The sequence below is a fragment of the Serinus canaria genome, chromosome 10, assembly GCF_022539315.1.
Source record: "Serinus canaria isolate serCan28SL12 chromosome 10, serCan2020, whole genome shotgun sequence".
Taxonomy (NCBI): Eukaryota; Metazoa; Chordata; class Aves; order Passeriformes; family Fringillidae; genus Serinus; species Serinus canaria.
Window position 1 is genome coordinate 17,849,828 of NC_066324.1, and position 15,299 is coordinate 17,865,126.

At 49.5% G+C, this 15,299-nt stretch overlaps 2 protein-coding genes across 6 annotated transcripts in view; one reads left to right on the plus strand and one right to left on the minus strand.

The window, feature by feature from the left end:
• BBS4 (Bardet-Biedl syndrome 4) overlaps positions 1-2,544 on the plus strand; it is a 36,326-nt gene extending 33,782 nt beyond the window's left edge. For 2 of the 4 annotated variants that reach the window (XM_050978375.1, XM_050978374.1), the window contains one exon: positions 1,093-2,544. In XM_050978375.1, the coding sequence (XP_050834332.1) occupies positions 1,093-1,602 (510 nt within the window). In that variant the 3' untranslated portion in view covers positions 1,603-2,544. The remainder of the gene's footprint in view (positions 1-1,092) is intronic. The other 2 variants (XM_050978376.1, XM_018913736.3) reach the window with 1 other exon arrangement.
• Positions 2,157-14,853, minus strand: ADPGK (ADP dependent glucokinase). 2 transcript variants are annotated; one of them, XM_050978378.1, is made up of 7 exons: positions 14,604-14,853; positions 11,758-11,983; positions 10,419-10,481; positions 10,063-10,183; positions 9,560-9,756; positions 8,748-8,846; positions 2,157-8,268 (listed from the first exon to the last, which is right to left on the minus strand). In XM_050978378.1, exons 1-7 carry the CDS (start codon positions 14,816-14,818, stop codon positions 7,720-7,722), a joined length of 1,470 nt encoding a protein of 489 aa, XP_050834335.1. In that variant the 5' UTR covers positions 14,819-14,853; the 3' UTR covers positions 2,157-7,719. The 2 variants fall into 2 exon arrangements, with proteins under 2 accessions (XP_050834335.1, XP_050834334.1); XM_050978377.1 differs by having other exon boundaries at positions 2,157-8,271.
• Between the last annotated feature and the right edge of the window lie 446 nt (positions 14,854-15,299).

A 15,299-nucleotide genomic window follows, 5' to 3' on the forward strand; every position in this document is an offset into this window, starting at 1 on the left:
AACTGCAGCTGGATTGCTCCAAAGCCACCCATCCTCGCAGGTGTTGCTGGATTTAGTGGGACTGAGGGTTCTCAGGAGGTGGTGTGAGCCTTTGGAGGCTCACCCATCACTGCATGTGCTGGGGCTGGGTAGGAGCATCTCCTGAGCCATTCCAGGGCTGACCTCCTCTCACCCCTCAGCTCCCAAGGGGGAATGCACTGGAGATGTTGCTCATCGTGGTGATTTTCCGTCACTCTCAGTCTTGTTGCCTGTGGACTGAACCAGGAGAGTGGTTGTGTAATCCAGGCCTCTTTCTTTGGCATCCCCAAGGACCTGTTCCATTTCTCACACATGGAATAAACTTTCCATGCAGGGAAGACTTAGCCAGAAAATCTGAAAAATAAACCACACCAAGGCTTTAGGGCATACCTGAAGGACTTGATTATCCAGATCAGAGAAGAGAGCTGGTTCATAACTTCAGTTGGCACCTTAAATGTAAATATAGAAACAATTTGTGTCCTGTTGTGATTTAATTCTGTAAGTTGCTACTTTAGCTGCCTGGAAACTCTCCCCATATTTGCTAAAGCTGTGAAGTGAAAACAGCACTTTGATTGGGGCTCCAGCTTGAGCATAAACCAGCTTCAGTGGAACTGGAAGTGCCACTTCCCTGTGAGGTGGGCAGGCCCTGGCACAGGGTGCCCAGAGCAGCTGTGGCTGCCCCTGCATCCCTGGCAGTGTCCCAGGCCAGGTTGGACAGGGCTTGGAGCACCCTAGGACAGTGAAAGGTGCCCATGCCCATGGCAGGGGGTGGAATGAGTTGGACTTTAAGGTCCTGTTCAACACAAACCATTTGTGATTCTAGAAGATGTTTTCCCTTCCAGAGCATGAGTTAATTCCTACATTTGTACTGAATTCTGACTGTACCTGAGCTTCCTTTCAGCAGGACTTAGGCACTGTAAGGTCTGGATAACTCAGTGTCAATAAACCAATGTTAGGCAGAAGTAACGTGAGGATAATTAAAAGCTGTGATTGTTTTGCACCTCCGCTGCTGGGAAGGACAAAGAGCAGACAACACACAGGCACAGAGTAACTTTAACTGTGTTCTCTCCCCAGGTGCTGCAACACCAGCTCTGCCAAAAAAGCCTCCCTCCCTGCCTCTGGAACCAGAACAGGAGCAGGACTCAGAAACGAGCCCCGAGGAGAACTCAGCTCCCACAGGGGATGAGGAGCAGGGGAAGGAGAAGCACCAGAGCCAGGAGGCAGCAGAGTAGGGCAGCTCTGGGCAGCACAGGCAGTGCAGGAGCCTCTCCAGGGCTGCCTGGGACTGGGGAAAGGCACCTGCCCCACCCTGCCCCGTGGTGGCTTCTCCCCACTGTCAGTCAGTCTGGATGGAGCTGTATTCTGTCAGTGATTTCAGCTTGTGGCTCTGCCTTGTTCCAAGGAGTCACTGCAGTGAGCAGAGGTTTCTGTGTAGTTCCTCTTAGTGCAGTCACAACTCACTACACGACTGGAGGGTCCAGCTCTCCACAGGTTGGGTGTGAGACCTCCAGAAGGACCTTTAGCAAAGCCAGCAGTAGTGATTTAGGATCCTGGATGGTGAGGAGAATCAAACCCTTCCAGTGAAATGATGAGCAGCTGAGTTTGCATAAAGAGCCAGCAAACAGAACCTTCAGGTCTCTGTGTTTGCTGCTAAAGCTCCCCAGCTGTTTGACAATGTATTTTCTCCTTTTAGTTCTGCACTGTTGGACTGTATCCCTCCATAATTACCAGCCCAAGAGAGGAAAGTTAGTCGTGGAAACATACAGCAGCATGAGCAGGGGTCTGGGTACATCCCAGCTTTCAGCTGTGCTTTGTGGTCTGTTGCTCTTATCCAAAAGGCATTAATGCATCTTTAGAGCCCAGCCAGGAGCTGCAGTGCTCTCCTGCTCCCTGGAGAACACTGAACTTCAGAGTAGGACCCCTCACTTTCCCCTGGGTTCTGGTAGCCCAAAGTGACTGCTTATCTTAAATGTGGCTTTTTTTTTTTTCCTCTCAGGTGTCCTTTCTGCTGGGTTTTGTGTCAGTTCAGCCCCAGGGCAGCACTTCTGTAAGGAAGGATTCCCTCCTGCCAGGAGTTAAACAGAATTTTTTTGCAGAGACTGGCAATTTGAAACAAACCAGACAAGAAACAGTGTCAGTCAGGTACAGTGCAGAGATTTTTATTCACATTTAATTTCTTACACTGAAAGTCCCTGCAGCCTGGGAAGAAGAGGTGAGGATTGAAGAGCAGGGGTGGGCAGGGGCTGTGAATTCTTCACTTCAGCCCCAAAATTTGAATTCAAGGCAGATTTTTGTCCTATGATGCTTTGGTGGGATAAGTGTCACACAGGGAGCACATACTGCACTTGGAGGTACTGTGGAGGGCTTTATTTTAAATAGATATTTTGTGAAAAGCTTATGCAACAGTGAACCAATTCTTCTATGAAATGAAGCAGTAACACCTTCTTTCTTCCTGGGAGCTTCATGTCTGGGGGAGCATTTTTAAATATGTAATTCCAGTTGGATAATAAATAGAGCTGCAATTCCTGTCCTGTCCCCTTTCCTCCCTGGGCATGGTGATGGTGGCATTTGCATGCAGTGAATTCCTGGGACCATTCTGGAGAGCATTTTTGTGCTAATGGTAATGAGGCTGGACTGCCCTTTCAGCTGGAATTAAGCAAGGGACTCTTCAGCAGGACTGCACTGAGGCATTTAGGGATTTTGGAAATCACACCTTATGTTCCAAAACCTGTTTCTGGCATCAGGCATAATTCTAATCCCCTCTTCCCCCCCCCTTAACTGAAAAGAATCATGAGCTTAATTTGGAGGGAAGCAGAAACCATCTGCTTTAGGACTTTTCTTCCCCTTTTTAGGGAAAGGTCTGTGATGAACAGGGTAAAGCAGAGCTCACAAGGTACTTTGCATCTTGGCTTCTGCACAGGAAACAAAACAAAAGTCATTCAAACATCAATGCCTGGGTGGCAAGACCTTTTTCCAGCCAAGAGTAATGATGTGTCTATCCAGCAACATGTGCTCAACCCAAAAAATGTGGTGTTGAGGTCCCTGAGACAACATGCTGCTGATTTATGGTACAGGCAGTATTAGTGGCTACATGCTGCACTTGTTTGCTTAGTTGTGACTGAGCAAGGTGGATGTGGGGGCCTTAAAGCTGTTCAGAATTTAGATTTCCCAGTTGGGGAGTGGGTTTCAGTTGGCAAAGCCTCTTCTGCAGAGACAGACAAGCCCCAGTGCTGAACGGGGAAAGCTTTACTAAAATAATAATCTCCACACATAAATGCATTCAAAAAGAGCCCATGTTCTAACAAGCACTCCATCTGCCAAGACTTTTCTAGAAGAGAAAACCCAGTTCTGCTACAAGGAAAGCTTTACCACTCCCTCAAACTACACTGCTCCAAAAACTCTGTTTTTAATGGAAGACACAGGTGAGATTTGAACCCAGTTTGACCCAGTCTGCACCGAGGGGCAGCTTTCCTGAGAAATTCACAGGGGAGGTTTTTTTCCATTGCCTCCCCTTGCATTTTAATGGGATAATTCCTGCCATCATTTGTGTTCCTCAGCTGCTGTGAGATCTGCTGAGCACAGGCTGCTCCCAAGCTGTTGGGAACAGAGCTCCTGGCACAGGAGGCCATGTGCTCTTTGCAACCTGCACCTTTCCTTTCCTGAGGGAACATCCTCCCACCAGAGTCTGGATCAGTGAGTCCCTGAGAATTCTGCCTGGATCCAGCTGAGATATCACACAAGGAACTGCTCCAGAGTGAAAGAGGAGAACTTCATCCCACATCTCCAAGAGGTAGAACCAGCATTCCTGGCTCTGAGATCCAAGTTTACTGCCAAGGTTACTCAGACCCAGTATTTTGCTCTGCTTTTCTCCTGTTCTCTCTAACACTCTGAGGTTCCTTAGCCCAGGAATAGCAGGGCAGCAGTTGTGTGACACAAGTCTGTGCCAGGGCTGCTCTGGAACAGATTGCACAGAGACAATGCTGGCACAGAGACCCTTCAGCTGTTCACTCATTCACAACCCTCAGCTTTCACCTAAGCTGCAAGCTCCAAAAGAACCCCCAACCAACATTTTAGGATAACTGGAAATGGAGTTCTCTTGTACCATTTCACAGAACTCTCCCATTATTTAACTCTTTGCTCAGGACATAGCTGGAAGAGTCACCATGTGGCACACAAACCTTGATAATTCAGTGTATCATTACAGAATAAATAGTGAAAAAAGAACCCAAGCACAACTGCTGATGGTTTTCCATTGGGTTTTGGAATGGATTTAGTGCTCTGCTGCTCTCCAGGCTTTGGATTCCAGTGGCTAATGAGTTGAGCTGAGCTCTAAAACATCCAGCACAAAGCAGTTAATGAGGTCTTTGCTAAAGGCTGAGGAAGAACATTTCAGCACCAGTTCTGTAAATGAACTTTGGAAAGGAGGTCAGACTTGACTGGATCTCACACATCCCAACAGGAGATAACCAGGAAACAAAAGAAAATAAAGTAATTCTTAGTAATGCTGAGAAACTCCCCTAGAGAGGAACAGAGGTAAAGAGCCTTTAAACTGGCAAGAATTGGATTTGGGATTGGTTCTTCCATGGCACAGCACCAAGGGCACAGTGGAGAAGGAATGTGTCCTGTGAGACTGTGCCAGGCCCCTGTGATTCACACCTCCCAAATAATCCAGCACTTGACCCTCAGTAAGTGCCATACAAAGAAAACATGGGAATAATGCTACTTTTGGATCATGGATAAGGCAAAATAAACCCAAGCCAAGGTGGCTGCAGGAACACACAAGTGAAAATAGCAAAGTGCACAGGTTTTACCATGGAGAGCTGTCACAGTGCTGAGCTCTGCTGCTGCATCTCCAGCAGAATCTGTGTGAATAAACATTTCCATTGCAAACCCTGCTCCAGGAGCGAGGCTGGCTGAGGTTTGAGTCATCCATCACTGGGGATTTCAAGGTACAAGTAACACGGGAGAACAAACAGAATTTGTAGAGACAGAGGATGAGGGGGAACAGGGTCAGCTCAAGCTAGTTTTGAAGCTTTGGTATTTCTGCAGCTGTTGAAGCAGAAATACTTTTCTTTGTTGTCACTACTGTAGCTGTGCAGACTACAAGTACAGGGGAAGCATTTCAGCAGCTCTGTCTCCCTGTCATTAATTTGGGAAGGCAGAAGGAAGTTAAGCACATCATGTTCACAGCATGTGAAACAAAGCAAAGGCTGCTGGGCCCCTCCATTCAATTCAGATTTATTACCATATAGATTGTTCCACAACTTAATCAGGGATCCCACTGGCACAGCTGATGAACAGGTCATGATGGTTAAGGATTCTCCTTGGGAAGTGACTTTGGGTGCAGATGAGCTCTGTGTGCCTGATAAAACAGATATGGGTAGAGCAGCAGCCTGGCCCTCCCCAGCTGCTGGGATTAGAGCTGGGACTGCCCCTGCCAGGTGTTCCCAGCACACCCAGAATGGGCTGCAGCAGAAATGTTCACCTGTGAGGAGCAGCAGGAAGAAGGAGCTGACTATAATTATATCACTTTAGCTTTTTGGCCCAGATGATTCCTAAGGAGTAAGCTCCTTTATAATGATTCTTTACAACAGTTACTGACTCAGATTAAAAAAGCTAATTTTAGCCTGTTCAGTGCAAGCATAGCTAACCCTGGGACAAGGTTCTATGTGCAGTCGTGTGTTTTTAGGTGGCCCTAAGGAATGTCACTCCCATCAGCCTCACATCCCTGGAAGTGATTTAGCAAGAAAGAAGTGGAATACAGCAGCAGGGCCATTGCTGGTGACAGCTTGTGTGTATTTAGTTTTGTTTCCAGGTCCAGAATCCAGTATAAGCCAAGGATCAGTTTCCAGCTGGCAGATCCATGGCCTTTGGTGGCCCTAGGAGTGGAGTGCCAAAAGGCCACCATCCCAGGCTGCAAAACAGCCTTGCTAATGGCCTTGGACCTCTAAGTGAGCCAAAAAGAGAGGTTCTTTTCATTTATTTTCAGTTTTGGAAGACTAAACCAGAACTCCAACTGCTGTGCTACAGTTTATCAATTATAATAATAATAGTAGTAATAATCATCATCATAAAAAAATAATCTGGGCAGAAATGCTTCCAGTCTTAAGAAGATCCTGCACCTGGATAAAATGCTGACACTCAAGGGAAGCTCAAGGTGGGCTGAGCTGCAGGAAAACACAGCACTGACTGTACTTCTGCTCTGTACAACACAGAACACTGCTCAGGGGGAAAGCTGAATACACATGACAGACAGCACTGTGTGCTGAGTCAGTGCAAGTACAACAGCTGCCAATTTGCATCCTTGCAGAGCAGCCAGGATGGCTCTTCCCAACAGAGAACATCGCTGACAGCAGCCTGACAGTGTTATTGCAACAGATCACTCCACCCTGAGTGACACAGACTCTCCTCCCTCCATTCAGGTGCAAAGACTGACCTGGAACAACCTCTGCCAAGCTCTGCTAAGGCACAGGCTTGCCCAGACATGCTGATTGCACTTAACCCAGTTCTACTGAAAACTGGCTTGAGAGCTGTGCAAATACACTCCAGGTTCCTGAAGTGGCCATAGACAAAACCATGCTGGGAAGAGAGAAAACCATGCTGGTGCTCTACAGTTTTTAGTGTGTGACTGTGAAAAGGTAAAAAAATAGAAGCAAAGTATTTAACAAGGAGACATGATTCTGCTTTTTTAATTTCAAAGGTCAGAGCAAAGATACTATCAGTGACCTAGTCAAAAAAAACCGAACATCAAACCCTAAAAAGGCCACCTCACTTCAGCCTTACCTGGAAAATACTGTTGCAGCTTTTGAGCTTCCAGAGGGACCCTCCCTGATATATTAACCTTTCCTAATAGAGGGCAGGGAGACTGAAGAATTTGGCACAACCATTCTCAAACAACCAAAAATTAATCTCCAGCACTCAAGAGCTTTTCTGTAACACACCATTAGCAGAGTATTTAGTGTACAGCAAACACGGGGAATGGTTTGGGGGCTCCCTGGCAGGGAAGCAGAGCTGTCCCCCAAACAGAAAACCTGATTATCTTCACTCCTTGTTTCCTAAAAATTAAGCACAGGCTGCTGGGTTGAACACCCTTAGTCACAGATACCCAGAATCACCTGTGCAGCCTGGAGTAGGTTCAGTCTGTGTCACATTTTGGGACCGTGGCTCCCTGTGGGGCTGAGCACACAGAGAGGTGATTGCACGAGGCAGTAATTCCATCCTCACCCCAAGGAAGGTTTGCAAAGTGCTGGGAGGAGATAACCCACAAGCCTTTTATTTTGAATTTACCCGAGGCACAGCAGGGCTGGGCACTGCTGTGCTCTCCCTGGGATCCAGGGGCAGGAAATTCTCCTGCTGCTGCACTTTGCAGCACTACCAAAGACCCATTCTGAGCTACGAACAGCAAACTTTGCCAGCCAGGGATTTTGGTCTTTGTGTCCCTCCCCCTTAAGACAAAGCCAGTTTTCACATTAAATATTAAAACATTTGCACCTGACCTGCACGTGAAGCGCTCGAGTCACTGCTGAGTGACTGGAATGTAGCTGACAGTTTATACCTGGAATTATTCTTTGGCTCTTTTACAGTCATACCCAGAAAACACACCACACCCTGGTTCTGTTCCTATACCACCACTGCTTCAAATCCCAATCCACGGGTCTCAGACCCCGTGCAGTGCTGGAGAAGAAGGAAGGTCCTGGTTTGCTACTGAGGATACACTTCAGAGTAGAGCAGTCCCTCAGCTGAAATGGCATCCCCGAGCCCCACGGTCCGCACGGGATCCTTGCACACCAGCACGGGGGTGAAGTGGAAGGAGATGCCTTCCCTGTGCCACTGCACCACGGGCTCGTCTGGATTGAGGGAGATTTTGGATGGTGCCTCCGTGTGGGAGGTGACAAACTCCAGGGGAGCTTTGAGGAAGACCTTGCTGGTGTCGATGGTGTCGGTGGCACAGGCCTGGGTGCCGGCAGCCCTGGCCCCAGCTGCCACCGCTGCCACCTGGTTGCCCCAGTGGCCGTCCACGGTGACCAGGATGTGGTAGGCCAGAGTGTGGAAGTGGATCCGGGTGAGGTCCGAGGCCCGCTCCGCCGTCCTGCCGTGCTCCTTCAGGATCCAGAAGAGGATGTCACTGACCACCCCCACGTCGGGAATGCCGCTCCAGGAGGCCAGGGAGGCGTGGGGACCAGAGGCAGACTGGGTGAGGAACAGCAGCTCCTGCTCGTTCAGCCCGATGGAGTTCACCAGGGGAAAGACCTGCTAACAGAAACAGGGAACGGCAGGTTTGCCTTCAGGAGCTGGGTCACACCTGGGACTCCTCCCCAGGCTGGGCTTTTTGCAGTACCCTGTTGCTGGCTCAGCAGAAGCAGCACCCAGGTTCCCAGTCACTGCACTTCCACAAGTTGGCAAGAATTGCTTAGCCAAGAAAACATTCCATTTGGTGCAATTAATTTTCCAGACACACACTTGGACAGTAAAGAGTAACAACACATCAGCTCCACATAAAACATAACACTGAGATCAGAGCTGTGTCAAGCTAAACAAGCAACCACCAGGAAAGAAATTCTGCAAAAAAATCAAAGGATATTTTAAAATTATAAACTCAGCTCAAATTCATTCCTCAATTCATCTTCCAATGTATAGTCCAAATGTTGAGGTTTTACTTCTATACTCATGCACTAGTGTGTGCACTGTGATCCTGAACTGAAAAGAGCATGTCCTTTCATTTTCCTTACCTGATGCACAATGTTGCTCATAAAATCCTGATCAGTCATACTGGCCAGCTCCAGGTGTATGGGAATGTCAGTTGGGATATCAGAGATGGAGGCCACAGCCTACAAGAAAAAAGGAAAAAACAACCTTAGAACACATATTTATTAAGGAACAGAAGAAGAAAAAGGGTTGTGACTCAAGATTCACATCCTTTAATCTCCCTGTGTGTGGATATAAACATTTCAATGGGATGTCTGTGTATGTACTGCTAAGGAGAGGAAATAAAACAACTTCTACTTTGCAGAATCTGAGGGCAGGAAAACTGTATCTAACCTTAATCTGCTCCCAGCTCAGAACCTTTCTAATGGATTACTTCCAAAGCCCTCACAAATCAGCTGCAGAAAAGCTGATCCTAGCACATGAAACATGCCAATGCCTTGCATCAGGACAAGCCCTCAGCTGCAAAACAGGTGGCACAAGACAGATGCTCTTTAAGAAATGCAGATGTTGATTGTAACCTAGATCATCTCAGTGTCCAGCATAGAAAAAGCCTGGTTTAGCTGCTAGAGAAAGCCAGTAACAAGGTCAACCCCCTCCAGCCAGGCAACCAGCCCCTCTTTTCCCTAGACAAGCCACGGAATCTAAGAAAAGACAGTGTTACATGATTAGACTTCAGCCATTCCTGCAGCTCCCACTCTCCTTTTGGCATTCAGTACTGAGATCTGTGGGAGCTCTGAAGGCACAGCCCTCCTCACCTTCCAACCTGGGAAAACAAGGCCTTGCCATGAAACACCTGGAGGGGAACTGAAGGAACTCCAGGGATTCAGTAGCTCACCTCCATGAGCCGCCTCTGCCTCATCTCCTTGCTCTGCCCTTCCATCATGTGAAGTCCTGAAAGCACCACCAGGTCAGGCTGGAACTCATCCAGGCTGGACACAAACACTTCCAGCATGTTCAGGGCACCGTTGGACAGGTCGTGGGAGAAGATGAAGCGGTTGGCAGCGGGTGCCCTCACTCGGCCCCACTGCTCACCTGGGTTGGAGCAAACAGGACCAAGTGTCTGTGAACTGGTTCATTCCTGGGTAAGATCACAAATTCAATGGGTTCCATCAGCAGCAAGAAAAGCCATTTTAGCTTTTAGAACTGTTTTAACCTTCATTACATGAAGGTTACCCTGAGTTTCATCAGGGGTTACCAGTTTCATCAGATTTAAAGTGGTTAAATCTCTGTTTTCAGGGAGCATTTTAGTGTTTCTGGAGGTTCAGAATGACACCCCTCAGGCTGTGCACTGATCTTAGTGATGTTCAGGGGTACCACTGAACACCTGCTCCGTTGTACCTGCTTGATATTCCAAGATAAGATGGAATTCATCTCTCTCCTGCATGGATTCAGGTGGCACAACCACATTATCATTGAGCAGTTCATGGAGTTTGGGACCAACTGGGCCACAAAGGAGGATCTAGAAAACAAGGGAAAACAAAGTTTCTCTTGCTATATCTCTTGCCAAAATTTAAGCATCTCCTACACAATTGATTTTAAAAAGTTAATAATTCAATTTTTAAAAATCAGCTTGTTCCATCAGCAGAACCTAAGAAATAACTGCCAGATCCCCAAAACCTACACACAAGTAACAAGAGACAAGCAAATTAAAGAACACAAGCAAATGGCTCGAGATGTTTGGAACATGTGTGTACCTTCAGGTCTGGGTTTGTTGCAAGCTTCTGCCCGATGAGAGCAGCATTTCCTCCCACGTAAAGCTGTAAAACAAACAGAGCTGGGTGTGGGCATCTCCTTGCTTTGGGACTGTTAAACACATTTAGTCCTCAGCACAGGCTGGAGATTTTGTCTTTTCAGAACAAGGTTCAGCAGTAGCCAAGTCACTAAAGGTTATTGGGGCTGAAGGCAAAATGATCTTATAATTCTCTCAACAAGCAGAGCATTCTTTATTTTTATATTCTTAATATTCACCTTCAGGTAACAGCCCTGCAAAAATCAATTAATTCCCAACACTGACAGCACTGTAAAAACCAACTCATTCAGCACATAAACAGCCCTTACTCCTGTGCAACCTCTCTGTGGATAAAGCCCTGTGGGTTTTTAGCAAGGCTGACAAGGAATCATTTAAAAACTGCAGCAATTCTTCCTCCAGTTCGAGGTTGAGGTGAAAACTGCTGCCTGTGCCCATGTGAAGTGAAAGGAACTGCGGATGTTTCTTCAGTAGTAAAGGTCAAACTTTCCAGTTAAACTCTGATTTGAGCTTGAAAAGCAGTGAATATGGGTTGCCCAGAGGGTCACAGGTGCTCAGAGGAGGCCATGGAGAAGATCCAAGGGCTGCTCTGGAGCCAGGCTGGGAGAGCTGTGGGTGCTCACCTGGACAGGAGAAGGCTCCAGGGAGAGCTCAGAGCCCCTGCCAGGGCATGAAGGGGTTACAGGAGAGCTGGAGTGTGACTGGGGAAAAGGGATGGAGGGACAGGACACAGGGAATGGCTTCCCACTGCCAGAGGGCAGGGACAGATGGGATATGGAAGGAATTCTTCCCTTTGAGGTGGTGAGGCCCTGGCACAGACTGCCCAGAGAAGCTGTGGCTGCCCCTGGATCCCAAGGTGAGGTTGGACAGGGCTTGGAGCACCCTGGGCTAGTGGAAGGTGTCCCTGCCCATGGCAGGGAGTGGCACTGGATGGGCTCTGAGGTCCCTTCCAACCCAAACCACTCCCGCCTTCTCTCACAGACAACAGGCAATACAGCTAAAAATCAGGCAACTCCTCACTCCCAGGCTGTTTTACATCCTCAGCCCCATCTGGCTCCCAGGAAGCATCTTTGACATTTCAGTTTGGGAATGTCAGCAGGGGAGACACCATTTAACCCCCCCTCATTTGCAGCAGGGGCAGAATCCCAGGGAAAACCATTACCACAACTCAAGCTACACCACAAGCTTCTTCCTCAATAATTTGCTCTCCAGAGGGAGAATGAAAGTCAGCAGTGACAGGGAAGTAAGAAAGAGGATTCCAAGGCTCTCTCCTGGTGCAGACCCACCTGTGCTGAGGGGTGCTCCGAGGCTGTGCGGGCAATGTCCTGGAAGGCCTCGGCATCGCTGAAGAAGCGCTCGGCAGCCGCCCCTCTCTCCATGAAGTGGGCAAAAGCCTCCTTCAGGTCCTGCCCAGAGTTCAGGACTGCATGGTTCTTCCCATCACTGGGCTCCAGACCCAGAGCCTCCAGCAGCTTCACCCCAGACAGAACCACGTCCACGCAGGCGTTGACGCTGGGAGAGAGAAAGAAAAGGCATCCTGGGACAAGCAGACAGACCTCAGGGCACCTGGGAGGGCAGTGAGGTCACATCCCTGACTCTGCAGGGGGAGAACAACCAGCCAAAGGGAAAAAAGGCACAGGAATTTCCTGAAATTCTCTCCTAAAGCTTTCTCTGCTTGACTGGCTTTTACTGTGCTCACAGAGAGATTTCTAACTTTCTGCTGCATGAAAACAAGGAAAGCTGTGTGGTTCAAAGGTGGTTGAGTATGTTACAATACAGGTTCTACTTCATTTCCTGCCTTGGGCTTGCTTAAAAAGAACAGGAATAGTAACAGTGGCATTTTAAATTCTTAGAAGCTTTTAAAAGCTTCTAATACCCATGTATTTTGGGTTTAAAATGTGAATGTGATTCAAAACTGCATGTCAAAAACAAAACTGAAAGTGTTTCAGTCAGCTAGATCAGGCTCTGGAGTTTCAACTATTCCTAATAATACCCAACCCACACACAACTCCCCACACAGGCTGGCTCTGTTTACAAAAAGTCAAGAGAGCAATTTGTCAGTTGAAATATTTGAAAACGGCAATTTCCAAAGGATCATCCTTAGAGAAATAGAATGCAATGGAAACAGGAGAAAAATCCTGCAATTGTAGAGGAGGGATAAGAACCATTTCAGCAGATGCAGGCTTTTTGGAAAGTCTGACTTCCAGTCCCCATGTCTCATTGGTTAAATCACAGCCTAATTGAGACTACAGGACAGGAGACTTTCTGGCTGGAACCAGAACCCCAGAAGACAATTTAGAAACACTTGCTCTTGTCTCACTCTATGGTTTCAGACTGATAACAACAAATAGGAAATACTTCCTGAGATAACACCAGCAACTGCACAGAGACGCAATTTAAACATCTTCTGTAGCTGCTGTCAAGTGTCATTTCTATTCCTCTGCCCCACATTTCACTGACAGGGATCCAGACCATCTATCAAACTTTTGCAGGATCCCTGACTTTCTCCACATCTCCCCCCACAGCAGTCCAAGGGCCAGTTCCTGCTCCCTGTCAGTGAGGAGTGCTCAGCACTCAGCATTCCCTTGGCAGTGATCTCTCAGGAATCAGATTTGGCTTCAACAAAAAAGAAAAAGCTGCATCACACAAAATAAAGGACATGAAAAACCCTGAGGCTTTCCATTCCATGAGGTAACCAACCCAGAAATCCTCTGGATGTGCATCACCTGCTACACCAAGGAGAGAGAAATTCCCTAGCATCGCAGAGAAAAGAAACCATAAATTCAAGCAGCATTTTAGCCCCATATTTATGTTTTAATGAATCATTACAGATCCAAAGGGATAAAACTAAGCCATATTCCTCTGCTAACACAGAGCTACACAGCCATGGAAGTGGATAACTCCTTCCAACATCCAAAGGATGAATCTTCCAGTCAAAGTCAAGTTATCTGCCCTGTCCATATATTTAAAAGAAAGTGAGTCAAGTGCTAAATATAAGATCAATGTAACATTCCTGAACTTTCCCCTTGTTCTCTTCCCACTTTAAAAAGAGAAAGGGTGTTGAATTTCCCTGAGCTCAACATCCATTGCCTTCCCTAGCCCTTCCCTCCTTATCTCTCTCCAGCTGTGTCTGGACTCAGTTACCTCTTCCCAAAGAAAGGCTTCACTCCTTTCACCACTTTATAACTTGTCTCTGGTACCTGTTTATTGCCAGCCTGTGCTGGATGGATCAGCAGCTCCAGGTGACCCTAACCCCAACCCTCAGACTGTACACAAAGTTGTTTTACAGACAATCAAGCTAGGAATAATATCTCTGGAGAAGGGCTCCAACAGGGCCAGAGCCTGGCTTAAATCCCCACCACAGGAGTGTTCTGGATCATTGATCCCCTCGGCCAACGTCCAGCTCTGACTGAGCAGCACTGCAGGAGGTGCAGTGCTGCACTCACATCCAGTTCTTTTTCATGGAATCATGGAATGGTTTGGGTTGGAAGGTACCTTCAAGGTCATCTGGCTCCATCCCCTGCCACGGGCAGGGACATCTTCCACTAGCCCAGGGTGCTCTAAGCCCTGTCCAACCTCACCTTGGATGCTGTCAGGGATCCAGGGGCAGCCACAGCTGCTCTGGGCACCTGTGCCAGGGTCTCACCACCCTCACAAGGAGGAATTCCTTCCCCATATCTTGCCTAATCCTGCCCTCTGGCAGTGGAAAGCCACTGCCCTTGACCTGTCCCTCCATCCCTTGTCCCCAGTCCCTCTCCAGCTCTCCTGGAGCCCCTTCAGGCCCTGGCAGGGCTCTGAGGTCTCCCTGGAGCCTTCTCTTGTTGAGGTGAACACCCTCAGCTCTCCCAGCCTGACTACAGAGCAGAGGGGCTCCAGCCCTCAGAGCATCTCCATGGCCTCCTCTGGATTTGCTCCAGCAACTCCACGTCCTGATGCTGGGGACTCCAGAGCTGGAAGCAGCTCTGCAGGTGAGGTCTCACCTGGGCGGCGCAGATACATCCCAGGTACGGGATACATCCCATGCACGCCGGGGCCGCAGCGCATCCCTACCCGCACATTCCATACCCGCACACGTGGACACCGGGACGCGCACCCCGGCCCAGGCGCGCTCCCCGCGCGCTCCCACACCTACCCGACGGCGACGCGCGCCCAGCCGCGCGCAGGGCGGACGATGGCCGCCTGCCAGGCCGCCACCGTGCGCGCCTCCAGCGAGCGGGCACGGCGCAGCGTCCCCAGCAGCGAGGCCGAGAGCTGCCGCAGGGCCGCGGGGGGCAGCTCGGGGCCCAGCACGCACAGGTAGCCCAGCGCCAGGGCCAGCAGGCCCACGCACACCGACCGCTGCCACATCGCACCGGGCGCGCTCCGCTGCTCCTCCTCCTCCCCCGCCGCCGCGGCTGAGGCGGGGCGCCGCCGGCGGGGGCCTCCTTACGCCGCCTCCGTAGCGCCCCGCCCCCGCCGGCCGACGGATGGCGTAAACCTCTTCGGGAATCCTGGCGCGTCTCGCCTCCTGCGCAACTTGCGTGCGGTCTGGCCATGTGGTTGCGCCACCTGCGCAAATCGGTATGGGAATAGCGCTCCCTCTGCTAAATGTGCGTGCGGCCCAGCAATGCCGCTACGTCACCTGCGTAACTCGGCACGAGAATAGCGTAGGCGGCCGCGGGCGGCGCGTCGTGAGGGGAGATGGCGGTACAGAGGCTCCCTCACGGCACAGCCGGGCCGAGGCCTCTGCGAACGGGCCGGGCCGAGCCGAGGCAACCGGGCCCCCAGGCAGCCGGGATGAGGAGCCCGCGGTGAGCACTGCCCCGGTGCTGGGGCCTTCAGTAGCGCT

Bases quoted from the DNA above. Each gene is read 5' to 3' on its own strand.
- ADPGK (XM_050978377.1), bottom strand. From the start codon at position 14,818: ATGTGGCAGCGGTCGGTGTGCGTGGGCCTGCTGGCCCTGGCGCTGGGC. The intron at 8,847-9,559 runs GTGAGCTACTGA...TTTTTCTTGTAG, and splicing joins GGCAGAGGCGGCTCATGGAG to GCTGTGGCCTCCATCTCTGA. The intron at 8,272-8,747 runs GTAAGGAAAATG...TGTTTCTGTTAG, and splicing joins TGAGCAACATTGTGCATCAG to CAGGTCTTTCCCCTGGTGAA.